Here is a 22,932-nt window from a genome sequence, read left to right as displayed (position 1 = left end):
CCATCTGTTGATCGACAAAACACAGCCTCGTAATGATAATGATGTTAGAGAGAAGTTAGTGCCAAGGTGATCTTGGGCTGAAGAGGGTGTTGCCTGAATCAGTCCAGAGGTTCGCTTTCGGAAATCTGGAGCCAGCACAGGACCCTCTTTTGGCCAACTCTCGATGACAATGACGACAAATCTGGACAGCTAACACATAAAAACAACGCTAGAGTACAGGAATGGGCAAGGGTCCCGGGAGGGCCGCCACTCTACCTATTGCATAATGCTCTCGAAATAGCAATGCCCTGACCGCTACGAGAAGAAGCGCAGCAATCATGTACGACGAGGCCTGACCCAAGGACGTTGGACGAACGGAGAAAGCGAACGGCCGGGCGGTTCGGAGCCGACACGTTGCCACTGGTGCGAGAGAGAGGGAGAGAGATGAAAATGGCGGCCCGAGTCATGGTGGGCCTGTCCGACTTGGCTTCCATCATTGGCTGCCCAGCTCTCAGCTTGCCCGAGGTTTGCAACGACGTCAGGCCTCCGTGTCAGTATGGATGAGGGACACGAGCAAGGCTGTTGCCGCACGGGGCGAAATGCAGTGTTGGCAGTGGAGCATTTCCCACATACACCCCTCTGGCAAGACATTGGAATGCCGGCTTGCTCGCAATTGACCTGATCAGCAGCCCTGCATAGCGCGCTCCCCACATCGGAGAAAGGACCCTGTCCCGGGGCGATACGAGAAGATCGTCCACGACGCCACCACTATCGTCCAGCAATGCAACGGCAGTGAGGGTCGCATGGCTGGGCAGCGGCCGTGGCTGCCGCTGACCTAGGTGTTTTTCCAGTGGAAGCCCAGGTGAGGAACTCATACGAGATTGCGAGCTGGTGATCGCAGCAGGAGGCGGTCTGCCGAGAGTAGAAAAGCACACAATGGTTTGCCGTGGGCATAGGACCCTGCGTCTAGGCATGCTACGTATCTTAGCGCACCCGTTGCTTGCCGGGGCCAAGACTGCTTCGGGCGCCTCGTATCGGTGGCCAAGAGACGGAAATCTGGAGAAGGTCCGGCACGTAGCCCGACCTGCGATCCACACTGCCGTCCCCGCCTGTCGAGTGTTGGTGACGTCGACCTCCAGGATGCGTCGGAGGCTTGTGACGTTGGGCATTCGTATCGAGGCTCGAGATGTAGTATAAAGAGACCGCATTGCCCGTCTCTGCTAGAGATTTGGAACCAGATCAACACACCGAATCACACCAGAGCATCCTTGAGACTTCACACAATCACCAATCTTTCACACAAACCCTCAAACCTTCAACCTCACCCAACATCAAAATGCAGTTCACCCTTGCCGCCGCCGCCGCCCTCTTTGGCGCCTCTGCCCTCGCGGCCCCCGCGTCTCCCGGCTCCACTGGTGCTCCTCCCGACCCCAACACGTACGAGAACATCGACATTGCCGACTTCAACGTCCGCAAGGGCGAGGACGGCACCATCAAGTACGTCAACTTCAAGCTGAGCGGCGAGGACGCCGACGGCCTTCTCTGCGAGGCCGAGAACCCCGGCCTGCCTTCCGAGGTCATCACCTGCGGCGAGTCCAAGTACCGCTTCGCCCTGTACCCTGGTGAGGAGTTTGAGTTCGCCCTGCGCCTGTACCACGAGCTCGGCCTTGCGTAAGTTGACCATCCCCTTGAACGCGAGGAGAAATCTCATTTGCGAAATCATGTGACTGACATCCTTGGACAGTTTCGGCTTTTACGGTACTGGCGAGATCTTCACCTACTGCCGTGCTGGCGGCCTTGGTGACTTTATCTGCCAGCAGCAGAACCCCACCACTATTGTCATCGACAGCCTGCCTGATGCTCCCGCCCAGGCTTAAGCGTTGAATTTCGGATAGAAAGGTTGCGGGTAGTGCCATGTTCACAGTGGCTGTATATTTAGTTGTAGTGGTACATATGAGGGGCAGGCTTGAAATGTCTACAGTCTCCCTAGTAATGGACAAATGACAAAACAAACCCATGACATGAATTTTCCTGCGCGCCCGTTATGCTCCGTCGTGAGTAGACTAGGCTTTGGAGGCTTCGTATATTCTCAGCGCCGGGCCAGGCCTTGAAGCGAGGACAGTGTATAATGCCTTTGATGAGACGTTGCCGAACAGGATGTGGCTAGACATTGTCTATCGTCAATGCGCTAAACGGGACGCGCGAGCATTGCAAATAGGCCTCGTCAAGTCAATCGAGTTTCCCGGATGTTTTACGGTGTCATGTATTCAGTATTCCGACCACAGACCCAGACTCATACTCATGTGATTCAATGCTTCACGAGGCACGGCATGCCATTCCTGTGCGTAGCTTTGTAGCTTTACGGACTGGCGGTAAACAATTACTTAAGCCTGACGGGGAACACGTTGATTCCCAGGATTTGGAATCTGGACCTGAATGGTGCTAGCCTCAACCGAAAGTCATGATCCTGAGTTGATGTCCCATTACGTCAGCACACCACGGCGGCCGGCCAAACGCTTTGCCGTCACCATGCGCAATAGTGGGCCCGCCGCCGGCAGGCACGACCATGTTGCGTGAGCTACCTGGTACCTAGCCCGGGCGGGCTTCGAACAGAGAAGCTCCAGGTCGCCGCCAAACAACGATCACCACCAACGACCCTTGCAACATCAACCACCAACACCTCGTTTCCTCGACATCTGCTCAACTCCCCACTTCCCGACAGAAGATATATCGCGTCACGAAAACCACCAATACCCGCCATCATGTCGGAAGGAGCCCTCAAGCCCGAGAAGGACTTCTCGAAGGAGGCCGACAAGCAGATCCCCGAAGCGGAGCAGCTCGCATCGGTGCGCCAGCCCACGAACGCAGCAGCAGGACCGCCGCTAACTTTGGAATTGTAGAGCGACATCCAGGCCGCTGTCGAGCGTCTTGCCGTGCTCGAGAAGCAAACTCGTCAAGTGCGTTTGTCGACGTCATGCCAACACCGACCATATTGCTGACCAACCCCCAGGCTTCAGATCTCGCCTCCACGTCTCGCGTGCTGGTCGCCATCGTCACAATCTGCAAGAATGCGAAGAACTGGTCTCTTCTCAACGAGCAGGTGCTCGTCTTGTCGAAGAAGCACAGTCAGCTGAAGCAGGCCATCACCAAGATGGTGCAGACCGTTGTTGGCTTCCTCGACGAGACGCCAGACCTCAAAATCAAGCTGTCGCTCATTGAGACTCTACGAACTGTCACCGAGGGCAAGATCTTCGTCGAAGTTGAGCGCGCGCGCGTCACCAAGATTCTGTCCGATATCAAGAAGGAACAGGGCGACCTCAAGGCTGCGACAGAGATTCTGTGCGAACTGCAGGTGGAAACGTTTGGTTCCATGGACCGGAGAGAAAAGACAGAGTTCATTCTTGCGCAGGTCGCCTTGTGCATCGAGAGCGGAGATTGGACCCAGGCCGGCATTCTGAGCAGGAAGATCAGCACCCGGTATCTGTCCAGGAAACCGAAGAAGACACCCGAGCAGCTGGAGAAGGAGCAGAAGGAGCGCGAGAAGAAGAGACTTCGTGGTGAAGAGGTGCCAGAAGAAAAGGTGGATGACACAACAGACCTAAAGCTGCGATACTACGAGCAGCAGATCATCCTGGCGAAGCACGACAACAAGTACCTCGAGGTTTGCAAGAACTACCGACAAGTCCTGGACACGGAGGCTGTCGAGAACGACCCTGCCAAGCTGCACCCGGTACGTATGCGAGTTCCGCCTGTTCTATGCATCGCTAATTCTGTTTCTAGGTGCTCCAGCGCATCATTTACTTTGTTATCCTCGCACCCCACGACAACGAGCAGCATGACCTCCTGCACCGAATTCTGCGTGACACCCGCAATGCCCAGGTGCCCGTCGAGGAGGAGATTTTGAAGCTCTTCACAGTTCATGAGCTTATGAGGTGGCCCGAAGTGGCCAAGAGGTTCGGCCCTGATCTCTGCCAGACCGACGTTTTCGACGCCCAGGCCGGTCAGTCTGCGGATGAGAAGGCGCACCAGCGCTGGGAAGATCTTCGCAAGCGTGTCATTGAGCACAACGTCCGCGTTGTGGCCAAGTATTACACTCGCATCCAGATGAGCCGTCTCACTCAGCTGTTGGATCTGACCGAAGATGAGACGGAGAAGTACATCAGTGACCTGGTCACCTCCAAGACGGTATACGCCAAGATTGATCGACCAGCGCGCATCGTCAGCTTCGCCAAGCCCAGAGATGCCGATGACGTCCTGAACGAGTGGAGCGGCAACATGAAGAGCCTTCTCGGTCTGTTGGAGAGGATCGACCACCTCATCACCAAGGAGGAGATGATGGCGCGCATCCAGCCAACGTCCAAGTCAAGCAAGGGCAAGACGGCCGCGAAGGCACGCTAAGCCAGTCTGACAGTGTGTCAGTCTTCAGACGCTCGGGGAACGGCTACACGTGTCTGCTTTGGAGGATCGGCTAACAAATGGGCTGGGAGGCGAAGCGACTCTGTGATTGTGACGAGAATAACCGCGGACGGCGGACTCGTCTGGAGACTTGTCACTGTAGAATATAGAATATCAACCCTGTCGAGATGGGGCATGTAACCTTGATGTCTACCTTGCGATCATCTAGTGTCTATGTTGCGTGCTATGCACTGACGGACTCCCCTACATCTTGGCAGCCTCTAGGTCCTGCGCATGGTGCTTGACGTACCCCGCCAGCGCCATGGCCCACTCCTTCGAGATGGGCACATAGTGGCCGCCTGGGTGGACCACGACCGCCGCCTCCTCGCAGCGGTCGACCAGCGCCCGGCTGCGGCCCTCGTCGACGACCGTGTCGAGGCTGCCGATGAACTGGATGGTCGGCGTCCGGATCTTGGGCTCAAAGCACCAGGCCAGCGATTCGTCCACGGCGAAGAAGCCCGAGTACACGGCCGCGAACCGCAGGCCGCGACCGTCGTTGGCCTCGCGCAGGGCCGTCACCCAGGCAGCCTGGTCGGCGGGGACCGCACGATGCGGCGTCTCCAGGGCGGCGGCGACGAGAGCGGCGACGGCGCCGCCCTGGCTGAAGCCGAGGACGGCATCGACGGGGCCGGACGAGCGGAGCGTCGAGGCTATGGCCGACATGCCCTCGTCGAGGCCGACGTAGGACGGCCTGTCGGCGTCTGACGGATTGTCGCGGCGGCGGAACCAGGCCCACGAGTCCGGCGCCGGCACGTCCTCGGCGTCGTCCGCCGGCGGCTGGTAGCCGGGGATGTCGGCGGGGTTGAGCTTGATTGGCGCGGTGGGGTAGATGCAGTTCAGGGTCAGGTTCAGGGGCGTGAGAGCCTTGGCTAGGAGCTTCTCGAGCGCGCGCGTCTTGGAGCGGAAGAGGGGTCCCGATTGCGTGTAGCCTGGCGCGTGTTAGTCGAGGTTTCCAAGGGGCGGTAAGATGAAGATGAGTTTTGCGACTGGTCGTGTTTTCGTTGGTGGGCTGCGTTTCATCACACATTCTATGATGGGAGGCACTTGCTAGAATGGGAGATGGAGAACGCTGGATGCGCATAGCTTACCATGTAGCATGAGAATCTTGAATTCCTTCTTGGTGCTGACTCTTGGTTTCTTATCAGCCGTGCCGTTAGGCACTGGGATTGTTGCCGTAGACATGGGTGCAACTGTGGTGAGAGGAATAAATCGACAGAGCCCCACGTATGATCTAGACGGGTAAATTGGCAATATACGTGTACCTGGAGGTGTCGGACGTCGTAGAGCCGGGTGCCTGGACAATCGGAGAGATCGCATGTGGTGCGGTTGTTGAGTTGAAGAGCGCCTCATTAAGTGGATCTAGCATGCAATTGTCACTGTAAGGGCGTCGTGGGATTCGATCACATTCGGGACATGCAAAGCCGCCGAATGATTCATACCGATTTGAAGCGTAATACAAGTCTGTCTTGACTGCATCAAGTAATCCACGTATCTACGAATCAGTCGCGGCTGTCATTAAACTTTCGAATGGAAGATTCGCGAGATGCAGTATACACATTGCGGCTTGCGGACGTCACGTGATTACGATACTTCACTCTGATCACTCGAAGGATCATGAGGACTACCTCGGAGAACAAATGCCACGCCGTAGTGTAAGGCCTCAGTAATGACCCCGGCCACACTCCATGGTTCAGAGTGTCACGGTGGTCATTACATTTCTGTTGGGGGATGTGCGTGGTCGTCGACAAACAGCCATTGCTTCATGATGCCTTAAGGTAGCGTCGCGTACTCGTATGAATGAAGGTGTGGGTGTCAAATCGGTAACAACTCAATTAATGCGTGTCGCCGGTCTATGATACAATCGTCCTCTAGCACGTCGTCGGTGGTCGTTCGATGCATGTTTGTTTCCTTGCCGAACTAGCCTCTGTTCATACGACTTCCATCTCCTTGGCACCCCGTCCCGATCGACGATCGATTTAGTGACCGGCCTTGACGGCAGGGTTGCGGGCATCCTTCTTCCACTCGTCGGCTGCAATGCGCTGTCAGTTCCCACGTGCTTCGTAGGGAGGCAATGGCTCTTGGTGGACATACAAGCCATCATGGCGTTCTGGGCAGAGTTGATGCCGTAGGCGATGATGAGGCCTGTCGTGTGTGTCAGCATGCCGAATTCGTCGCGAGTCTGTCCTCTGTTGCCGTTTCGCAGTTTTTTGTGTCGAGGTTCGGGGGTCAGGAGTCGGCAATCGTACCAGCGGCGTAGAAGGGAGCCATGGGCCTCACTACATTCGGGTCAGTACGGATGAGGCGCGAGCGGATGCAGCAGCAGCGATTGACGTACGAACGGGCGCCGGGAACTTCTTGAGGGGGGTAGCACCGAAGAGCATCTTGACGATTTGTGGGGGAGGCGTTGGGTTGGTGGGGGATTAGCGTTCGAGGGTGGTTGATTCAAGGGTCCGAGGTGAAGCTATCAAGAGAGAGCCTTTTTCCTCCGATGCCTCGTCTGTCGTCGGGTTGAGCCGCTAGCCGGTCAGGCAGCCTCAGGCAGGAGTTCCTCACTGTGCTGACTGGACATTTTGGTCGATAAGCCTCGTGGATGATAAGCCCATGGTCACGTGCTGCAGACGGCGCTTGATTTCTCCGTCAGGTGACATCATGCCCAGCTTCTCCGCACTGGTCCTCAGGCGAGACGAGCCAGTTCTGGGCTCCGACCCACATGAGCTGTCCCCCGTTGCTTCTGCCGTGGGTGAGCCGCCCCCCCCCCCGAAGCCCAGCTTTCCCCAGATCCAGCACCTGTACAACGGGAGAGTAACGGCCACACCTTTCCCCCCTCCCTTTGTCCGTCACACACTGTCACCCACACGACGCACACCACACCACCACCATCCTGCACATCCATCCCCTTTTGCCTGCCAGCATCACCTGCCCTGGGCCGACCTTCCAATCAATTACCCTTACTCCAAGTGCGGGGTGAACTGCAATAGGAGATCACTCATTGCTCAGCATCCCAAACCACCATCCAATTACCCCTTGAAGCTGCACTCCCACGGCGCGGCTATCTGACCAGCAACAGCTTGCTTCCCGCTTCTGCCTGTGAAACGCTGCCAAACAGCACGACACGGTCCCTGCTCTCTCTCTCTCTCTCGGAAGTACCTGCCTGCTTTCCGCCGCCCTGCCTCTCTACCTGCTGCACCTCGGGATCTCAATATAGCTCGACGCTTCGGTCACAATCTACCGTGCGCACTCCCGTGCGTTGATCAAACCATTCAGCCGCCTCCTCCTTGCTGGCGCGACGACCTTCTATTGCTTCTGCCACTTTGACCTCAGCAACACCATCAACACCACCAGCAACCGCTTCCCTTCCCTCCGTCACACCCCCCCCCCCTCACCTTCACCATGCTGAGCCAGCGTTTGGTGCGCGCAGCTGCCGGCGCAGCGACCCCCCGCACGGCGCTGCGAGCCGCCTTCTCCACCACTGGCCAGCCATGTACCAAGACGCCCGGCATGGCCGACATCAGCGCTTCGCCCCAGAGCGTCGAAGAATTCAACAAGAGGCAGCAGGCATTCCGAGAGCAGTTGGTCGACCAGCAGAAGCAGAGGGAAGCAAGTGCGTGGGCTCATCGTTCCTCTCCCCCTCCCCCCTCCTCCTCCCTGTCCCCCGCCGACGCCGAGAAACTCGGCTCACTGAGTGCCTCTTCTGCAGGATCCAAGGCCGACGCCAAAGAGCCTACCAAGAAGGCCGGCCCGCTAACGAACCTCATCTATGGGACCAAGGAAGGACGCGAGCTCGAGGCCCAGCTCGAGGCGAGCTTCAGCCAGGTCCTTGCCCGCGGCAAATATGTCCACACCATCTCCTTCCACGAGGTCAAGCAGGACAGGCTCGAGGAGTACGTCGACCTCATCAGCAATTGGTACCCCAAGATGGCCGCTCTGCCCGAGAACAAGGTCCACCTCGTGGGAAGCTGGAGAACCGAGATTGGCGACACCAACACCTTTGGTGAGTACACGCCCACCCGCACCTGCACTGGCTGCAGCCGCAGGAGGTCTATGGTTGAATGAACTAACATGTCAGTCCACATCTGGGAGTACCAGCGATACCAGGGGTACCACGAGTCGATCCACAACATCGCCAATCACCCCGAGTACGCCGACTTTGAAAAGAAGCTCCGCAGCCTCATCCACTCCAGGAAGAACTCCCTCATGCAGGAGTTCTCATTCTGGCCCACGACGCCCCCGCGCAAGCTCGGCGGCATCTTTGAGCTGCGCTCGTACACCCTGCACCCGGGCAACCTGCTCGAGTGGGAGACGCACTGGAGGCGCGGCCTCAAGGCCCGCCGCGAGGTCATGGAGGGCGTCGGCGCCTGGTTCGTCCAGATTGGCGACCTCAACACCGTCCACCACCTCTGGCAGTTTGCCAACCTGGAGGAGCGCAAGATCCGTCGCGAGCAGAGCTGGCAGATTGAGGGATGGAGCGAGACGGTCCACAAGACGGTGCCCCTCATCCAGAAGATGGAGTCGAGGATCCTGACGCCCATGCCCTGGTCGCCAGTGCAATAAACTAGCTTTTGCTACTCTGCTACAAGACCACCTCGACGGGCAAGGAGCGTCACCCCTTCTTGCTATGGTTTCCTGTTTCTGTTTTTTTTCCTGTCTTTTTCTTCGTGGGAGTTGTACGGATCATCGGAGAGCCATTTGTACGTATACCTTGCTACGGCAGGCGGGCGAAGCGGCGAGATTGCCAGAGATCACGCAGAATTGATGCAGGCGGCAATCGCTGAAAATCCTCTTGTGTGCCTGCTTGTTTCGTTTCATCTTCTTCGTGCAAAATTACCTTGAGGCCAAACCCCCACCCCGTAGTGTTTGACAATCCTAGGGTATCCCAACACCACGAACCATTTTCTATTCTTACATCCATCCCTGCAGCTCTGGCAACCACACCTCAGTCATCTAGTTCCTCGCCCATGACGGCGGCTAGATTCCTCCTCGCCTGCGCCAGCGTGTTGCCCAGCGCGAGGAGCTTGGCATACAGGCTCAGCAGGCTCGGATCCGCCGTCTCAACCCGCACCTTCTCGCGCACGTAGACGTCGACGGCGCCGCTTCCGGGGCCGAGATCATCATCTGCCTCGTGAAACCCGGTGGGCCGACGCTTGACGGACGCCCCTTGGTGGACGTGGCGCGAACCGCCAGCCGTGAGGCGGCTGTAGCGAAACGGATAGACGTGGTCCATCTCGTCGTGCTCGAGGCGGCGATAGGTCCCGAGGGCGAGGCCGAGCTTGAGGCCAAAGTGCTGCGGGGCGTCGGCGGGCTCGAGGGCGCGCAGCGCCAGCACGAGGGTGGCCTCCTGCAGGAAGAGGTGGAAGGCGATGTTGGGCGGGAGCGGCGGGGCAAAGTGCGCCTGGGGCCAGGAGGCGTGCTGCCACGAGGGGTCGGGGGATTCGAGGGGCGGGCCGCGCAAGAGGGCGGTCGAGGCGGCGAGGGAGATGGAGAGGGCGCGGAGGTGGTCGGCTATGGGGCGGGGCGAGGGCGGCGAGTCGAGGGCGAGGGCGAGGAGCTTGACGGATTCGGAGAGGTGGGTGCCGAGCGCTTCGAGCGAGGGGATGTGGATCGGGTTCTGGGGGTCGAGGGCGACGCTCTGGGTCGGGAGCGTCCGCAGCTGGAGGTGGATGGTCTGGCGCAGGGGAGGACAGTGTCAACGCCATGGTTCCTCATGCGTCCAGGGGGTTGGCACTCGGATGGATGAGATGAGCTTACTCCTTTCACTATCCTCGTCCCGACTCGTGTGATGTGTCCCTTGACTTTCTCATTGCGGTGCGTGCTGAGGACAAGAGTGCTTCCGGGGTCGATGGGAGCGAGGAGCGCGTAACAGCCGTCAAGACCATGCTTGAGCTCGGTCATGACGGCGCGGGTCTCCTCGAGGATCCATGCTAACTCGCGGGCCTTGCAGCCGGTGGAAATCTCTATTAGCACCATGGAATCGACAGATGTCGTGGAAAGTCTGCGGCGCGAGGAATGTGTCTGGAAACGAGGCATGATGGGGCTTGGGACACGGCAGGGTCGCTGAAGGAGCTCGCTGAAGGAGCTCGCTGAAGGAGCTCGCTGAAGGAGGCATGGCAAAGATGTCGACACACTCACATGGGACTGCTCCTTTTTCACCTTGAGCTCTTCAGGAGAGACAGGTGGCCAGATGTCAATGGACATGATGGCTATGTGTGCTGAGGAGTGGTGGCCTTGTGTGTCGCGCAGGCAGCCATGCTGGGTTCGACAGCTGAAAGAACCGTTGTTGTGGCTCGCGATACCATGCGCCGGGGTTGCGAGTTGCGACGTGGATGTCTCTAGGTCAAGCTCCAGCCAGCATCAGCGCGCGTGCCCGCTGACAGGGCGGCCATCGTCATCCTGGCTTTAGCGGGGCCTGGTGGACCCACTGCTGGAGCCGCAGGGGCCACCTGCCTGCACCTGCCCTTGTCATTCTTCAGGCACGGCTGCTTCTGGCTGTTGGGCAGGTGCGACACCTGGCGGCTTGGACTGGTGGAGACTGACAGATGTATGATACTATCATCTCACCGTCACTTCATTTTTGCCTTCAGAAGCCACCGCAATCACAGTACACCCTGCTTCGTGCACACACCCTCAAGGCTTTCTTCCAAGATCGATCTTAAAACAACAAGTAAACAAAATACGCCCAGGCTGCCGAAAATATCCCTGCTGCTCCTGTAACTTGGAGACGAGGATAATTTTCGCATGCGAACCAATCACTATACATCCAGACCACGACCAACATATACCGCTGCCTACCATGGCGCCAAACCTACCAGAATCTGGCCGCAAAACGGCCAGCACCATCCAGCTGCCTTACCGTCATGAGAAGCTGCCACGACTCGCCGAAGGTAAGCAAGCTCCCTTGACTGGAGACCCTTGACATGACTGACCTCTCCAGGCTCCAAGATCCAGAAGCGTGCGATTCCCCGCCGCCAACAACCGGCCTCGTCCAATGAACGCCTCATCTATGTTTCGTCATCGACACCGTTCATGTCCGTCGTCAAACGTGTGCGGAAGCAACTGGATCGGTCGCTTCAAGACCGGGCTCCATCTACCAAGAAACTGAGTCTTGCCCAACGTGTCAATCTCCTGAATCGAGATACCAGCACTGTGGGCGAAAGCAATTGCGAGGTGTTGGTACTGGGCACAGGAAAGGCGATTGAGAAGACCCTGAGCGTGGCCAGCTGGTTCGAACAACAGCCAGACTGTCAGGTACAAGTGAGGACACGGACAGTCGCCACCGTGGATGACGTTGTGATGGAGGGTGATGAGTTTGGAGGAGACGAGAGCCGAGTACGGAAAGTGAGCTGCCTGGAGGCTGCTATCACACTGAAATGAGAGAAGAAACGCAGAATGATGTCAACGACCGCCATGGTAAGCAGGTTCTTCCCCTTCTGCATAATTGTGCCCACTGCTAATTCTATTGACAGATACCCTACTCTGATGACCCCGCGAGGGGCCCGCGATCGTAGCTAGAGCCGCGGAGCCCTGCCGCAATACGTGCATACTTTATATCTCGTCCTTCGGACCAGAATGTTTACCACTTGAATCCTCGACGCTTACCCCCATAGTCAGTGGCACGTGCCGTTCACTGTCTCTGTCTCTTCTCATATTCTCATCGCTCGCCACTATATGATGACTCAGTACTGATGCTCACTCGTCTGCGACTGAAGAGCCCCTTGCTGGTCGGTTTCCTCGTTGGTTCTCGCCCCTCCTTCAACGAGTTTGGGTCGACATGCGACGCTGGGAATACACCGTACTTTCCCTTGCTGTTCGTTCCCGACCAACACCAGTGATCCTGGTATACCCCTATATCCTTACAGTCAGCTTGCCTGTCGAAGACAACGTCGATTGGATTCCACTTACAGCCGACGTTCTGAATAACGTCCCCTTTTTCAAGGGGTAACCAGCCGGTTCGTGCGCCATCCTTTGGATTCCATTTCCACCGAGCGGTAACAGAAATCCTGCTGTTCGCATTCAACGAAACCTCGCTTTGTTTCGGGCCTTCGATGTCTACCATTTTCGACGGAAACGCCTTTTTTTCGCCATCATGCCACCCTCTACACCACTTTCCACCCCATTCCTCAGGGAACTCAACCCCCACAATCTGGGCGCCGATCAAGAATTTGAGCACATCGTCGGTCCCGTCCGGTGCGACTGGCGCTACCTCGCCATACCGCTTCACGTTACTCTTGATCGCCGTGGCGGTTGGCAACATGATTAATGCCGTCTCAGGCACTGGGCTGGGTGCCGGCGGATCTGGAAAGTGCAGGTCGTAGTCCTCCTCGAGCTCGTGGCCTGCCTCCACCTTTCCGTACAGTACGGTCACTCCAGGAATCTCAGGCAAAGGTTGTGGATGTTGCGACAGATGACGAAGGAGCTGTTCCTGGGAGACAAAGGCTGTGGCGTCACCGTGTCTCACGGTGTGTCCAGTCTGTGTACAGAAGAGGCAGGCATATCTGACTTCGGTCAGGTTCTTGGTCGTCATGTGCGACTTGAACATGAAGCGAAGCCGGTACACAACATTAAATTTCATAAAGTTTGCACGAGCTGCAGTATAATCAGTAAAAGACCCTCGTTAGAACATGAATGATCAGCTTACAGTCTCTCTCCAGATCGCGTGTCATCTCACTGTGCACGAGATAGAACTCGCAGCTGGTGCAGCGGCCGACTGCTACAAGCTGGCCCTACATCGTAGCTTGTCAGCCACCCCGAGCTTGAGAGCCACGCATATCGAAGAACTCACATATATGGAAGCCTGTTTCATGCCGCGTGCATGCTCGCTTTTCTTGAATAGCTCGGCGCCATCGCAAAATCCTTTGAGCTGGTGGAACGAGCTCTTTGGTCCGATCTGACACGCCGTCTCTCTTGCGCCTGTCGAGATGGTACGAATCTGCGTCCCACTTGTTTCTGACCTCACTGTTCTCGTCTCGTCCGCAAGCATCAAGCCATCGTCGTGCTCGGACAAGGGCGGAAGCATCAACGGTGCCATGTGATCGCTTTCTGAGTAAAAGGTTCCGTGCGAGGCGCCTCGGGGCTCACTGTTGGGATTGATACACGGAGAGGGCCCAGCAGACGATGTGTTCGGTTCTGAGAAGAGAGATGTCCGGTTCGTCGTCGAAGGGCTGGTGGGGTCGAAGACGGAGGTTGCAGACGTATACCCGGTATTGTCCACGGGCGAGCCATACGTGTAGCCATTGCGATACGTTCGGCTGTGGATCACCGGAGGCTCAACATTAACGCGCGTCGCGACCTTGGCCATGCCGGCATGCTCAGGGGGTCTGTCGCCCGCGATATAACGGCGCACGCCCGGATGCGGCTCACTCGTCTGGTCAGTCACCCATTCCGATATCCGGGGGGAGGATGACGGGGCGGGAGGAGACAGTCTCCGAGGTTCGGAAACAATACGAACGCGGTCGAATTCGTCACCGAGGACATCGAGGCCGGATGACTTGCCGTCAGCTCGCAAGACCTGGGCCATGGGCGATGGTTGAGCTTGCTGCGGTGGAGGGTGGTGTTGAGCCGTTGGCTCGTTCTGCTGCTGCCTCGTGGATACGGCTGTAGTCCACGAGTCGACCCTTCGAAGCGGCATCGCCTGGGAGTCTGCTGCTTGAACAGACGACGCGCGGGAGCTGGTGGTCCCGGCGCGTTGCAGTCCTGACGTACGTCGCTGCTGGCGGGTTCCGCTTGAATTGCGATGCCTCGTGTTGCCATTGGCAGATGCTTCATCCTGTGTACTCCCAGGGAGAGGCGGAGGAGGGAACTGCGAGATGGTCTGGAAGCCGTCTGCCGGAGAGTCGACCGCTCCTCCGCGAGTTGTGGGCCGCGAACTCGCTCGGGTGCCTGATCGTGAGGGCGGCAGGGGCGGCAGGGGCGGAAATGTGTGGACTGGTGATTTCGGTGTTGGAGGGGTTGGTACTGGCGCTTCGACTTTTAAGCGTTTGACGATGTTCAAGGCATGCAGTGCGAAAGATTTCGTAGCCGCCTGCAGCTCGACAAACTTGTCGAGGTCGAACGAATCGAGCTCGATGTAGTCCTCAAAGTCATACAGCAGGTCCTCCAGGACGCGCCGCTTCTCTGCGATTTCATCTTTTGCGCGCGGTCAGCTTCTTGCGGGCATCTCGACGGTCCAGAAACTGGAAGCAAGACTCACCACTGTCACGAATGGCGTCCTTGAACGCATCACCGAATTTGTCAACGTGGGCGTCCCAGATCGGCTGCAGCCTCTTCAAGGCGCGGTCCCCTTCCTTGACGAGGGCTTGGGCGGCGCGCGCCATCTGGGTCCCCATCTCGGGGTCGTCCTCTTCGGCGGCCTGCGCGTTGGTCACGGCATCTTGGCCTCGTTCGACCACCTCTTTGAAGGGAGTGATGATCAGCTCTTCCACGTCGACAGCCATTTCCGCGTCTGGCCTTGGTCACGAGGGCTCGGAACCTGTGTCATCGACTGGCCTCGAGGGGGTTCGTGCGCGCGCGTTGTCGATCCAGCAGCTCTTGTTGCTATAGCTTTGCAGAAAGATCGACTGGGGAGAGCTGAGCCTGGACGTAAAGGAAACCAAAAGAAATGCCTGGCGTCGACTGAGTCCCGCGCCGGTTCAAGGGCCCGGTGGTGGTGGGACGTCCCAAGCTCTTGGAGCGAGGGGGGGGATCGCCGCGGGGCAGCACCACATTTTGTTCCAGCCTGCCCATCGCGTCAGGCCCCTTCCCTCCCCTCCCCCTTCCAGCCTGCGTCGACACAATTGGAGGAGCGCGACGCCCTGGACACAGGATTGGGGGTTTGAAGATGGCGTTGCTGTCCAGCACGACCTCTCGCCCTCACGTGGAAAGGGGGGCGGATGCACTTCCGCGATCCATGTCGTCGGGGGTCGTGGGCCAGCCGCTGGAGCACGTGGGGGTGTTAGCGGCCCCCCGCCAAGACGTTTGAAGAAGGACCCCTGGAGTACGCTGTGCAAGGCGTTGGCGCTATTGGATTGGGGATTCGGTGCTGCAGGCAACGGTTCGATGTGTCCGATGGGAGCAAGTCGGCACGGCTGGCGTTTCGTGCGTGCCTTGTTGCGCCATGCCGCTGGAGACGTGGGCTTGGGCGGGTTGGCTGTGGTGGTGTTGAGGCCATGGAACTCGGTGCGTGACAAGCCCTTCGAGCGCCCACGCTTGGGAGGTGGTCAACGAGCGGCACCTACGTCAGGCATGGGAATCTGCTCGCATGCGGCTGGGTTCTAGATCATTGAGATCTGAGACCCGATGGATGAGCCATGCTGTGGCCTCTTACAGCTATCACTGGCTCGGGGCCACTCCCTGCTGGGGGGGCATGGTATCGTGGGGTCCCGCAAGGTCCTGATTAGGTGTTCCCAGCCGATGCCTGCTCTCTTCTCCGTGTGGATAGCATCTGTCCCCGTGTGGATAGCACGAATGGGTTTCTTTGAGAGACTGGACATGGGTGAGCACGTGGTCACGGCGGCGCGTCGCCACGACAAGTGGTAATAGGGCTGTGGGGGATGGGCTCTGAGGACTCGACTTGGCATGCCCGACGCTATTGACGCCTTGCTCGGGTGTCGTCTTGATCTGTACACGCTGTTCTATCGTCATGATAGTGTGGGACACGGGGTCCTCAGCTGTTGGCTGTTTGCAGTGACCCTGAAATTTGTGTGCATCCTTCGTCCTCCTTGATGCAAGGAAGAGCCTGCAGCTAGTTTGCTGGCAAGTACTTGACCTTCCGCTTCTGGTCGTTCTCTACCATCTTCTAACGATGGAAGAAGATTCTACTATCTTCTAACGATGGAAGAAGATTCTACTATCTTCTAACAATGGAAGAAGATTCTACTATCTTCTAACAATGGAAGAAGATTCTACTATCTTCTAACAATGGAAGAAGATTCTACTATCTTCTAACAATGGAAGAAGATCAAAACTGAAACTGGAAGCCGGGACTTCAATCTCCCTAGCTTGAAGCACTATGGGATATCCTTGCCCCCAAAATTGGCCGAGATCTCACGATGCATACCGGAACTTCCACTCTATTTTGAGTAGCACGTAGTCACCATGGAATAGTGCATTGGTCAAAACTCGAATTACATATCGATTACGGATGACTGAACCCATGACACTTCACATCACAATAGGCAGGATTCAAAGATATGTGTAAGCCTGCTCAAGGGATTCGGCAATTCACAGCAAAGTAAGCATGCAAAGACCCCGCTGGCTACGTGACGCATGGCATGATGCTTTTAGGATGGTGTACATGTGATGCCGCTTCCCCCCCTTTTCCCATCTTCAACAATTCCGTCTATTTCTCATACACTCGGCCCTCTCCTGTTCACTCGTCTAATTTTCAGCTCTCTCTCTCTCTCTCTCTCTCTCTCTCTCTCTCTCTCACGGCTTGTACTCGGCGGGGCCGACCATGAGCTCGGGCTTCACCAGCGTGTCAAACTCCTCCTCGGTCAGGGCGTTGAGCTCCATGGCGCTCTCCTTGAGGGTGAGGCCCTTCTTGTGGGCGTTCTTGGCGACCTTGCTGGCCATGTCGTATCCGATCTTGGGGTTCAGGCAGGTGACGAGCATGAGGCTGTGTGCGGGTTAGCTGATGCCGGGAACCACAAGCGATGAAAGGGACGGGAACGTACGACTCCTGCATGATGCTGGCAATCTTCTGCTCGTTGGCGGCGAGGCCGACGACGAGGTTCTTCTCAAACGAGCGCATGCCGTCGCTGAGGATGCGGACGCTGTGCAGCAGGTTGCGGATGACGAGGGGCTTGTAGACGTTGAGCTCGAACTGGCCGTTCATGCCGCCAATGGTGGTGGCGACGTGGTTGCCCATGACCTGGGCGCAGACCATGGTGAGGGCCTCGCACTGGGTGGGGTTGACCTTGCCGGGCATGATGCTGCTGCCGGGCTCGTTCTCGGGCAGGTTGAGCTCGCCGAGGCCGCAGCGGGGCCCGCTGCCGAGGTAGCGGATGTCCTGGGCGATCTTGCTGAGGGAGCCGGCGAGGGTGTTGAGGGAGCCGTGGGCCTGGACGATGGCGTCGTGGGCGGCGAGGGCCTCGAACTTGTTGGGCGCCGTCTTGAACTCGGTGCCCGTCATCCTGGAGACCTCCTCGGCGATGCCCTCGGCGAAGCCCTGGAAGGTGTTGATGCCGGTGCCGACGGCGGTGCCGCCCTGGGCGAGCAGGCGCAGGTCGGGCAGCGAGGACTGGACGCGGGCGATGCCGGCGTCGAGCTGGGCGACGTAGCCGGAGAACTCCTGGGCGAGGGTCAGGGGCGTGGCGTCCTGGAGGTGGGTGCGGCCGATCTTGATGATCTTCTTGGCCTCAAAGTCGTCGACCTTGACCTGCAGGGCGTCGCGCAGGCTCCGGATGGCGGGGATGAGCTCCGACTCCATCTCGAGCACGGCGGCAATGTGCATGACGGTGGGGAAGGTGTCGTTGGACGAGGCGCTGCGGTTGACGTGGTCGTTGGGGTGGACGGGCGTCTTGGAACCCATCTCGCCGCCGAGGATCTCGATGGCGCGGTTCGAGATGACCTCGTTGGCGTTCATGTTGGACTGGGTGCCGGAGCCCGTCTGCCAGACGACGAGGGGGAAGTGGTCGAGCAGCTTGCCCTCGGCGACCTCGGCGGCGGCCTGCTGGATGGCCTTGCCGATCGTCTCGTCGAGGCCGTAGCGCATGTTGACCGTGGCGGCGGCGCCCTTGAGGATGCCAAAGGCTTTGATGATGGGCGGCGGCATGCGGTCCTGGGGCTGGTTGATCTTGAAGTTCTCCAGAGACCTCTCGGTCTGGGCGCCCCAATACCTGTCGGCGGGGACCTGGAGGGCGCCAAAGGCGTCTGTTTCGGTTCGTGTGGAGGCGGACATCCTGGCGATGGTCGTGTGCAGCGTTCGTGTGGTGCAGACTTGCGATCTGGAGGTGTTTGCGGCGGCGCGGGCCAAGGCGTACCGTCCTGGGACGGCGGCGTGCTTAAGGACGTTCATGGTGACCAGCCGAGCGGGGTGCGCGCAAGCCGAGGGGGATCGATTGGCTGGTGGATGGAGCAAAGCAAGCCGAGGATGCAGGCGAGTTTATAGGGAGGGGAATGCTGTCGGAGTGCTGTCGGGGGTTGATGCTTTATTATGCTTGTCGCTCCCGGCTGCTTCACCCAACAAATGTTCGTCGACCCGGGCACACCCGGGCCATGTTGAGCTCCATGTACGTACCAGGGACGAGGAAGGAGACCCGTCCGCGGCAGGTCGCTGTGGGGCAGCTGGTGTATCAGCCTCAAGACCCAAGATGCCCCACGATGGCTGCAATGTGGCTGATGAACGCGTCGGTACTTGGAAACGGGAATTCTCCGAACCCCCTCCATGTCAAGCATGCAGATGCCATGGCGAGTCCTTATAGAAGAAGTGGCATTTCATCGGGCTTCTCAGCTCTGCTTGTGAGTAAGGTAACTAGGATCTGGACTACCCCATGACTGATCCGGTGCCGGCCATGACCTAACCATACCAACCAACCTTGTACCTCCCATCCACCATCTCTGTCATGTCATAGTCATACCTTTCGCTTTGACTGGGTACATCTCAAGCGCCATTCCTTGGCTCGCTCGCCTGTATTCATTAACATTTGGGACTGTATTTGTCTCCAGGATGCAGTCACGAAATGGAGCCGTTTTGGCGAGGACATGAACCTGGGAGACCGTACATGAATGAGACATGGCGGCAGAAGGTTTGCGTTGGACATGCATGCCTCAACAGCAGGGCAGCTACGACCGGGCGGCCGGCGATCGTGCGGAGAAGCAACAGCACCTCCAAACCGCCCTTTCATGCCATCTACTGCCGCCCGGATTGCTCAACTCACGATTGAATACATAGAAACAACTACAGGAATCACTTTCGCAGCTTCAGCTTGACCACGTTTCATGTTCTCTGCTCGGGATATACAATCGCCTGCCAGACATTGCCGGCTGGTCACCCAAGTCGCAACCAGACCCATCACGTCATCACCATGCACCTCACGCCTTGCCTCGTGCTCTCTGTGCTGGGGTTAGCCAGCTTCACCCAACGGTCCTGCGCCCAAGATGCACGCAAACCAATCCCTTACAAGATTCAAAAGCCGCCCCTCGACACGCCTTGGACCTACAAAGTTGGAACAGACCCATGGCCCGAGCACCCCCGCCCGCAGCTTGTCCGCGACGCCTGGCAGAGCCTGAACGGAATCTGGACGTACCAGCCGGCAGAGGAGAAGAAGGGCGTCAAGTTTCTCCCGGGAAGCCCTCTTGAGCGCGAGGTCCTCATCCCGTCGTGCATCGAGAGCGGCCTGTCCGGATTGCAAGAATTGAACGTCACGCGGATGTGGTTCGCAACTACGTTCGAGGTCCCTGCAGACTGGGAAGGGCAAATCGTCATGCTTCACTTTGAAGCCGTAGACTACGAGGCCAAGATTTTTGTCAACGGTGAACGTGTTGGCTCCCATGTCGGAGGATATTCTCGCTTTAGTCTTGATGTCACTCGACATCTGCGGCGAGAGGGGGCGAACGACTTGTAAGCATGGCATATGATAAAAACCTGTTGTTACGGGCTATACCCGACGACTAGCCCCTGACACCTGTAATCTGAGGACTCTGCCATGCTGACGTGTCCACAGACTTGTTCACGTTCATGACCCTACAGACGTGAAACCGCATGTCATCCCCGTCGGCAAGCAATCCAAAAATCCGCGGCATATCTGGTACAGGCCCTGCTCGGGTATCTGGCAGCAAGTCTGGCTCGAGAGCGTGCCGGTCAATCACATTACACAACTGGACATTGAAGCAAAGATGGATGGCAAATGTTGGTCGATGGCTTCCGAAGCCTCGTTCGACCAGACAAAACTGACATGCAACAGTGGTGGTCTTTGCCCACAATTCGCAAGCGCAGATATCCCCGCATGTCGAGCTGTCTGTCTACGATGCCGACGGCAAGCTTGTGGTCAAGGGCTCGGGCCAATCCAATAGTCCCTTCGAAGTCCAGGTCAAGAGCCCTCGCCTGTGGTCTCCTTCTCACCCGGTGCTGTACCGACTTTCTCTCACAATGGGCAGTGACCAGATATCCAGCTATGCTGGATTTCGCAGCATCTCAAGAGGTGTAGTTGATGGAATCCCCCGACCTCTCCTGAATGGCGAGTTCATCTTCCAATTTGGAACCCTAGACCAAGGGTACTGGCCAGATGGCCTCTACACACCGCCAAGCCGCGACGCCCTCATTTACGACCTGCGCGTGCTCAAAAGCCTCGGATTTAATATGCTGCGCAAGCATGTAAGCCATCCCAAGCTGCACCACAAATCACAGAGCCCCGCCTAAGATTCATGTCCTGCAGATCAAGATTGAGCCTGACTTGTTCTATCACGCCTGTGACGAATTGGGGTTGATGGTGGTGCAAGACATGCCAAGCTTGCCGCCAGACGATGCAGGCACGGGTCATCCGGATGCTGCGCAGCAGGAAGAATACCAACGCCAGATAGAGACCCTTGTTCAGCAACACAAGAATTTCCCCTCCATTGTCACATGGGTAAGCAACAACGAACCCTGAAGATGTGGGAAGAAAGCTGATGACGCGGTGTTCCAAAGGTCATCTATAACGAGGGCTGGGGGCAGCTGCGGTCTCCTCCCTGGCCGGAGGAGAAGCTGGTCGATATCATACGCGGCCTCGACCCGACAAGGCTCGTTGATGCCGTGAGCGGATGGTTCGATCACGGATTCGGTGATTTTGCGGTGAGTTCTCGTTTCGCCTGATGTTTGCGTATCTCGTCAGGTCTCGTGCTGATCCTGCCAGGACAACCATCATTACACGGGCCCCCAGTGTGGCGTACCACCTTACGACACCCGCCGCGTCTCCTTACAGGGCGAGTTCGGCGGCATCGGGCACAATGTCTCGATCGAGCAGTGAGTTCCACCTTCCCCCGCGTCTTGTTTCGAGGAAGAGCCCTGGATATACTGACATGGCCCCAGTCTGTGGGACGTCAAGCAGGCCATAGACGGCATTGATGAAACGTACGAAATTGTGAAGGACCTCAAGGCGTACAATCAACGATCAGGCGACCTGCTTCATGAGCTTCGGCAGCAGATTGAGCAGCACGCCTGCAGCGGCGGGGTCTGGACGCAGACGACCGACGTCGAGGGCGAGGTCAACGGGCTGCTGACTTATGATCGACGCATTTTACGTCCGTACATAGGGCAGTGGCGGAAAGATATCGCGGCTTTGTATGAGGCTGCGAGGGCAAGGCTTGGAAAGACGTGATTCACTGATCATGTGGTGAACACGGTACCCAGAAAGAAGAATGCTTGTTCGTAATCTTATCCGTCTCAAACAATCTGTAAGTGGGACAGATGTGCTCCGATCCCGGCAGGGATAGCAAAAGTCCAACGTGTCATGCGAGCGAGAAAGGCTGCGGCTCAACAACAATGCCAACGAGGGGTAAAAAAAAAAAAGTAGATGAGGCTAGAAGGAAAAATGTCTAGGAGATGACGACGCGAGTCACGATAGCTTGAGGCGGCTCAGATGGAATGACTCTCTACTGGTACTGATGTTGGGTGCGAGTACGCAGCCGCGCGTACCTAGCTCTCCCCACGCGACATGGCTCGTCCAGTTCCAGTTGCAGTGCAACCCATAAGCATAAGACAAAGTGGGGGCTAGCCAGAGAAACGTTGACAAGGTCATAGCTCCTTGCATTGATGGTCTGGGGCACCTAACCCAGGTGAGGCGGCACAATCTCATCTCATCTTGAGGGCCTCGGAGGGAGTCGTCATAGGGGTTTGCCGATTACGTTGCGGCAGCGTTGGAGGGGAGTAGCGGCAGGCTGTGCCTCTGTAGGGGCTTGTGCAGGCTCCTCTTTACTGCTTTCGAGGGTCGACAGAGGCTCGTGGGGGGGCCTGTCAGAGCCTGTCAGGACCTGGCTTGCCTGGGAAGGGGCCTGTGGATGTGCTGTGGAGACGAATTGCCGGGTGTTGTCGTCGTCGATTGGCTCGCATCTGCCCCACCGGTTTGAAGATTAAACGTCGTCCGTCACTGCCGCGAGGCCTTTGGCTTTGGGGGGACAGCGCGACGCAAGCCCTGCCTCCTGCCTCCTGCCTTCAGACTACCTACCTACCTACCTAAGCTAACCTTGCCGGAACAGACCTTGACTCTTGACTCTTGACTCTCATTGACCAAGGGGTATCGAACATGAAGGCCATAGTATCCTCTTTATCCCCCTTCTCCGTCGCCTTGGCTCGACTCGACTCGAGTCCGGACTTCTGGATGAAAATCTATCCGGGTTCCTGATCGACTGCCGGTCCCAATCACATCGCCTCTTTTTCTTGTTACCTTCCTGACCTGTACACAACGCGCGCGCGCAGTCGTCTCCGCCTCCCCCGTCCCTCTCTCGACTGGACTGACCTGACCGCCTCGAGGCATTCACGATTCACGACGACTTTGTGTGCCGTGATCCCCCCCGCCGCGTCTTGGAGACGTCCCGAGTGCCGAGCCATCC

General features: G+C 57.7%; 9 protein-coding genes across 9 annotated transcripts; 5 read left to right on the top strand and 4 right to left on the bottom strand.

Moving 5' to 3' along the window:
- Window positions 1–1,315: 1,315 nt before the first annotated feature.
- D7B24_000690 (uncharacterized protein) lies at window positions 1,316–1,856 on the top strand (the record flags this gene model as incomplete). Its single annotated transcript, XM_028634942.1, has 2 exons — window positions 1,316–1,650; window positions 1,724–1,856. 2 exons carry the CDS (start codon window positions 1,316–1,318, stop codon window positions 1,854–1,856), a joined length of 468 nt encoding a protein of 155 aa, XP_028498131.1.
- Window positions 1,857–2,741: 885 nt separating this feature from the next.
- Window positions 2,742–4,377, top strand: D7B24_000689 (uncharacterized protein; the record flags this gene model as incomplete). The annotated part of the gene is made up of 4 exons (XM_028634941.1): window positions 2,742–2,825; window positions 2,880–2,936; window positions 2,990–3,709; window positions 3,760–4,377. The coding sequence occupies 4 exons, from the start codon at window positions 2,742–2,744 to the stop codon at window positions 4,375–4,377; spliced, it is 1,479 nt and encodes a 492-aa protein (XP_028498130.1).
- Window positions 4,378–4,638: 261 nt separating this feature from the next.
- D7B24_000688 (uncharacterized protein) lies at window positions 4,639–5,616 on the bottom strand (the record flags this gene model as incomplete). The annotated part of the gene is made up of 2 exons (XM_028634940.1): window positions 4,639–5,363; window positions 5,523–5,616. 2 exons carry the CDS (start codon window positions 5,614–5,616, stop codon window positions 4,639–4,641), a joined length of 819 nt encoding a protein of 272 aa, XP_028498129.1.
- A 2,208-nt stretch (window positions 5,617–7,824) lies between these two features.
- D7B24_000687 (uncharacterized protein) lies at window positions 7,825–8,985 on the top strand (the record flags this gene model as incomplete). The annotated part of the gene is made up of 2 exons (XM_028634939.1): window positions 7,825–8,425; window positions 8,501–8,985. 2 exons carry the CDS (start codon window positions 7,825–7,827, stop codon window positions 8,983–8,985), a joined length of 1,086 nt encoding a protein of 361 aa, XP_028498128.1.
- A 382-nt stretch (window positions 8,986–9,367) lies between these two features.
- D7B24_000686 (uncharacterized protein) lies at window positions 9,368–10,458 on the bottom strand (the record flags this gene model as incomplete). The annotated part of the gene is made up of 2 exons (XM_028634938.1): window positions 9,368–10,096; window positions 10,180–10,458. 2 exons carry the CDS (start codon window positions 10,456–10,458, stop codon window positions 9,368–9,370), a joined length of 1,008 nt encoding a protein of 335 aa, XP_028498127.1.
- Window positions 10,459–11,221: 763 nt separating this feature from the next.
- Window positions 11,222–11,936, top strand: D7B24_000685 (uncharacterized protein; the record flags this gene model as incomplete). Its single annotated transcript, XM_028634937.1, has 4 exons — window positions 11,222–11,312; window positions 11,363–11,757; window positions 11,809–11,838; window positions 11,895–11,936. 4 exons carry the CDS (start codon window positions 11,222–11,224, stop codon window positions 11,934–11,936), a joined length of 558 nt encoding a protein of 185 aa, XP_028498126.1.
- Window positions 11,937–12,079: 143 nt separating this feature from the next.
- D7B24_000684 (uncharacterized protein) lies at window positions 12,080–14,861 on the bottom strand (the record flags this gene model as incomplete). The annotated part of the gene is made up of 6 exons (XM_028634936.1): window positions 12,080–12,092; window positions 12,255–12,273; window positions 12,331–13,014; window positions 13,067–13,151; window positions 13,211–14,541; window positions 14,618–14,861. The coding sequence occupies 6 exons, from the start codon at window positions 14,859–14,861 to the stop codon at window positions 12,080–12,082; spliced, it is 2,376 nt and encodes a 791-aa protein (XP_028498125.1).
- Window positions 14,862–16,830: 1,969 nt separating this feature from the next.
- Window positions 16,831–18,421, bottom strand: FUM1 (fumarase fum1; the record flags this gene model as incomplete). The annotated part of the gene is made up of 2 exons (XM_028634935.1): window positions 16,831–17,020; window positions 17,079–18,421. The coding sequence occupies 2 exons, from the start codon at window positions 18,419–18,421 to the stop codon at window positions 16,831–16,833; spliced, it is 1,533 nt and encodes a 510-aa protein (XP_028498124.1).
- A 1,009-nt stretch (window positions 18,422–19,430) lies between these two features.
- On the top strand, window positions 19,431–21,701 carry D7B24_000682 (uncharacterized protein; the record flags this gene model as incomplete). Its single annotated transcript, XM_028634934.1, has 7 exons — window positions 19,431–19,966; window positions 20,070–20,254; window positions 20,310–20,719; window positions 20,781–20,972; window positions 21,032–21,175; window positions 21,237–21,346; window positions 21,413–21,701. 7 exons carry the CDS (start codon window positions 19,431–19,433, stop codon window positions 21,699–21,701), a joined length of 1,866 nt encoding a protein of 621 aa, XP_028498123.1.
- Between the last annotated feature and the right edge of the window lie 1,231 nt (window positions 21,702–22,932).

Source organism: Verticillium nonalfalfae, assembly GCF_003724135.2.
Source record: "Verticillium nonalfalfae strain VnAa140/NRRL 66861 chromosome Unknown scaffold_11, whole genome shotgun sequence".
NCBI classification, from domain to species: domain Eukaryota; kingdom Fungi; phylum Ascomycota; class Sordariomycetes; order Glomerellales; family Plectosphaerellaceae; genus Verticillium; species Verticillium nonalfalfae.
Note: the sequence above shows the minus strand (reverse complement) of the source record. Positions and strands in the feature narration are given on the sequence as shown.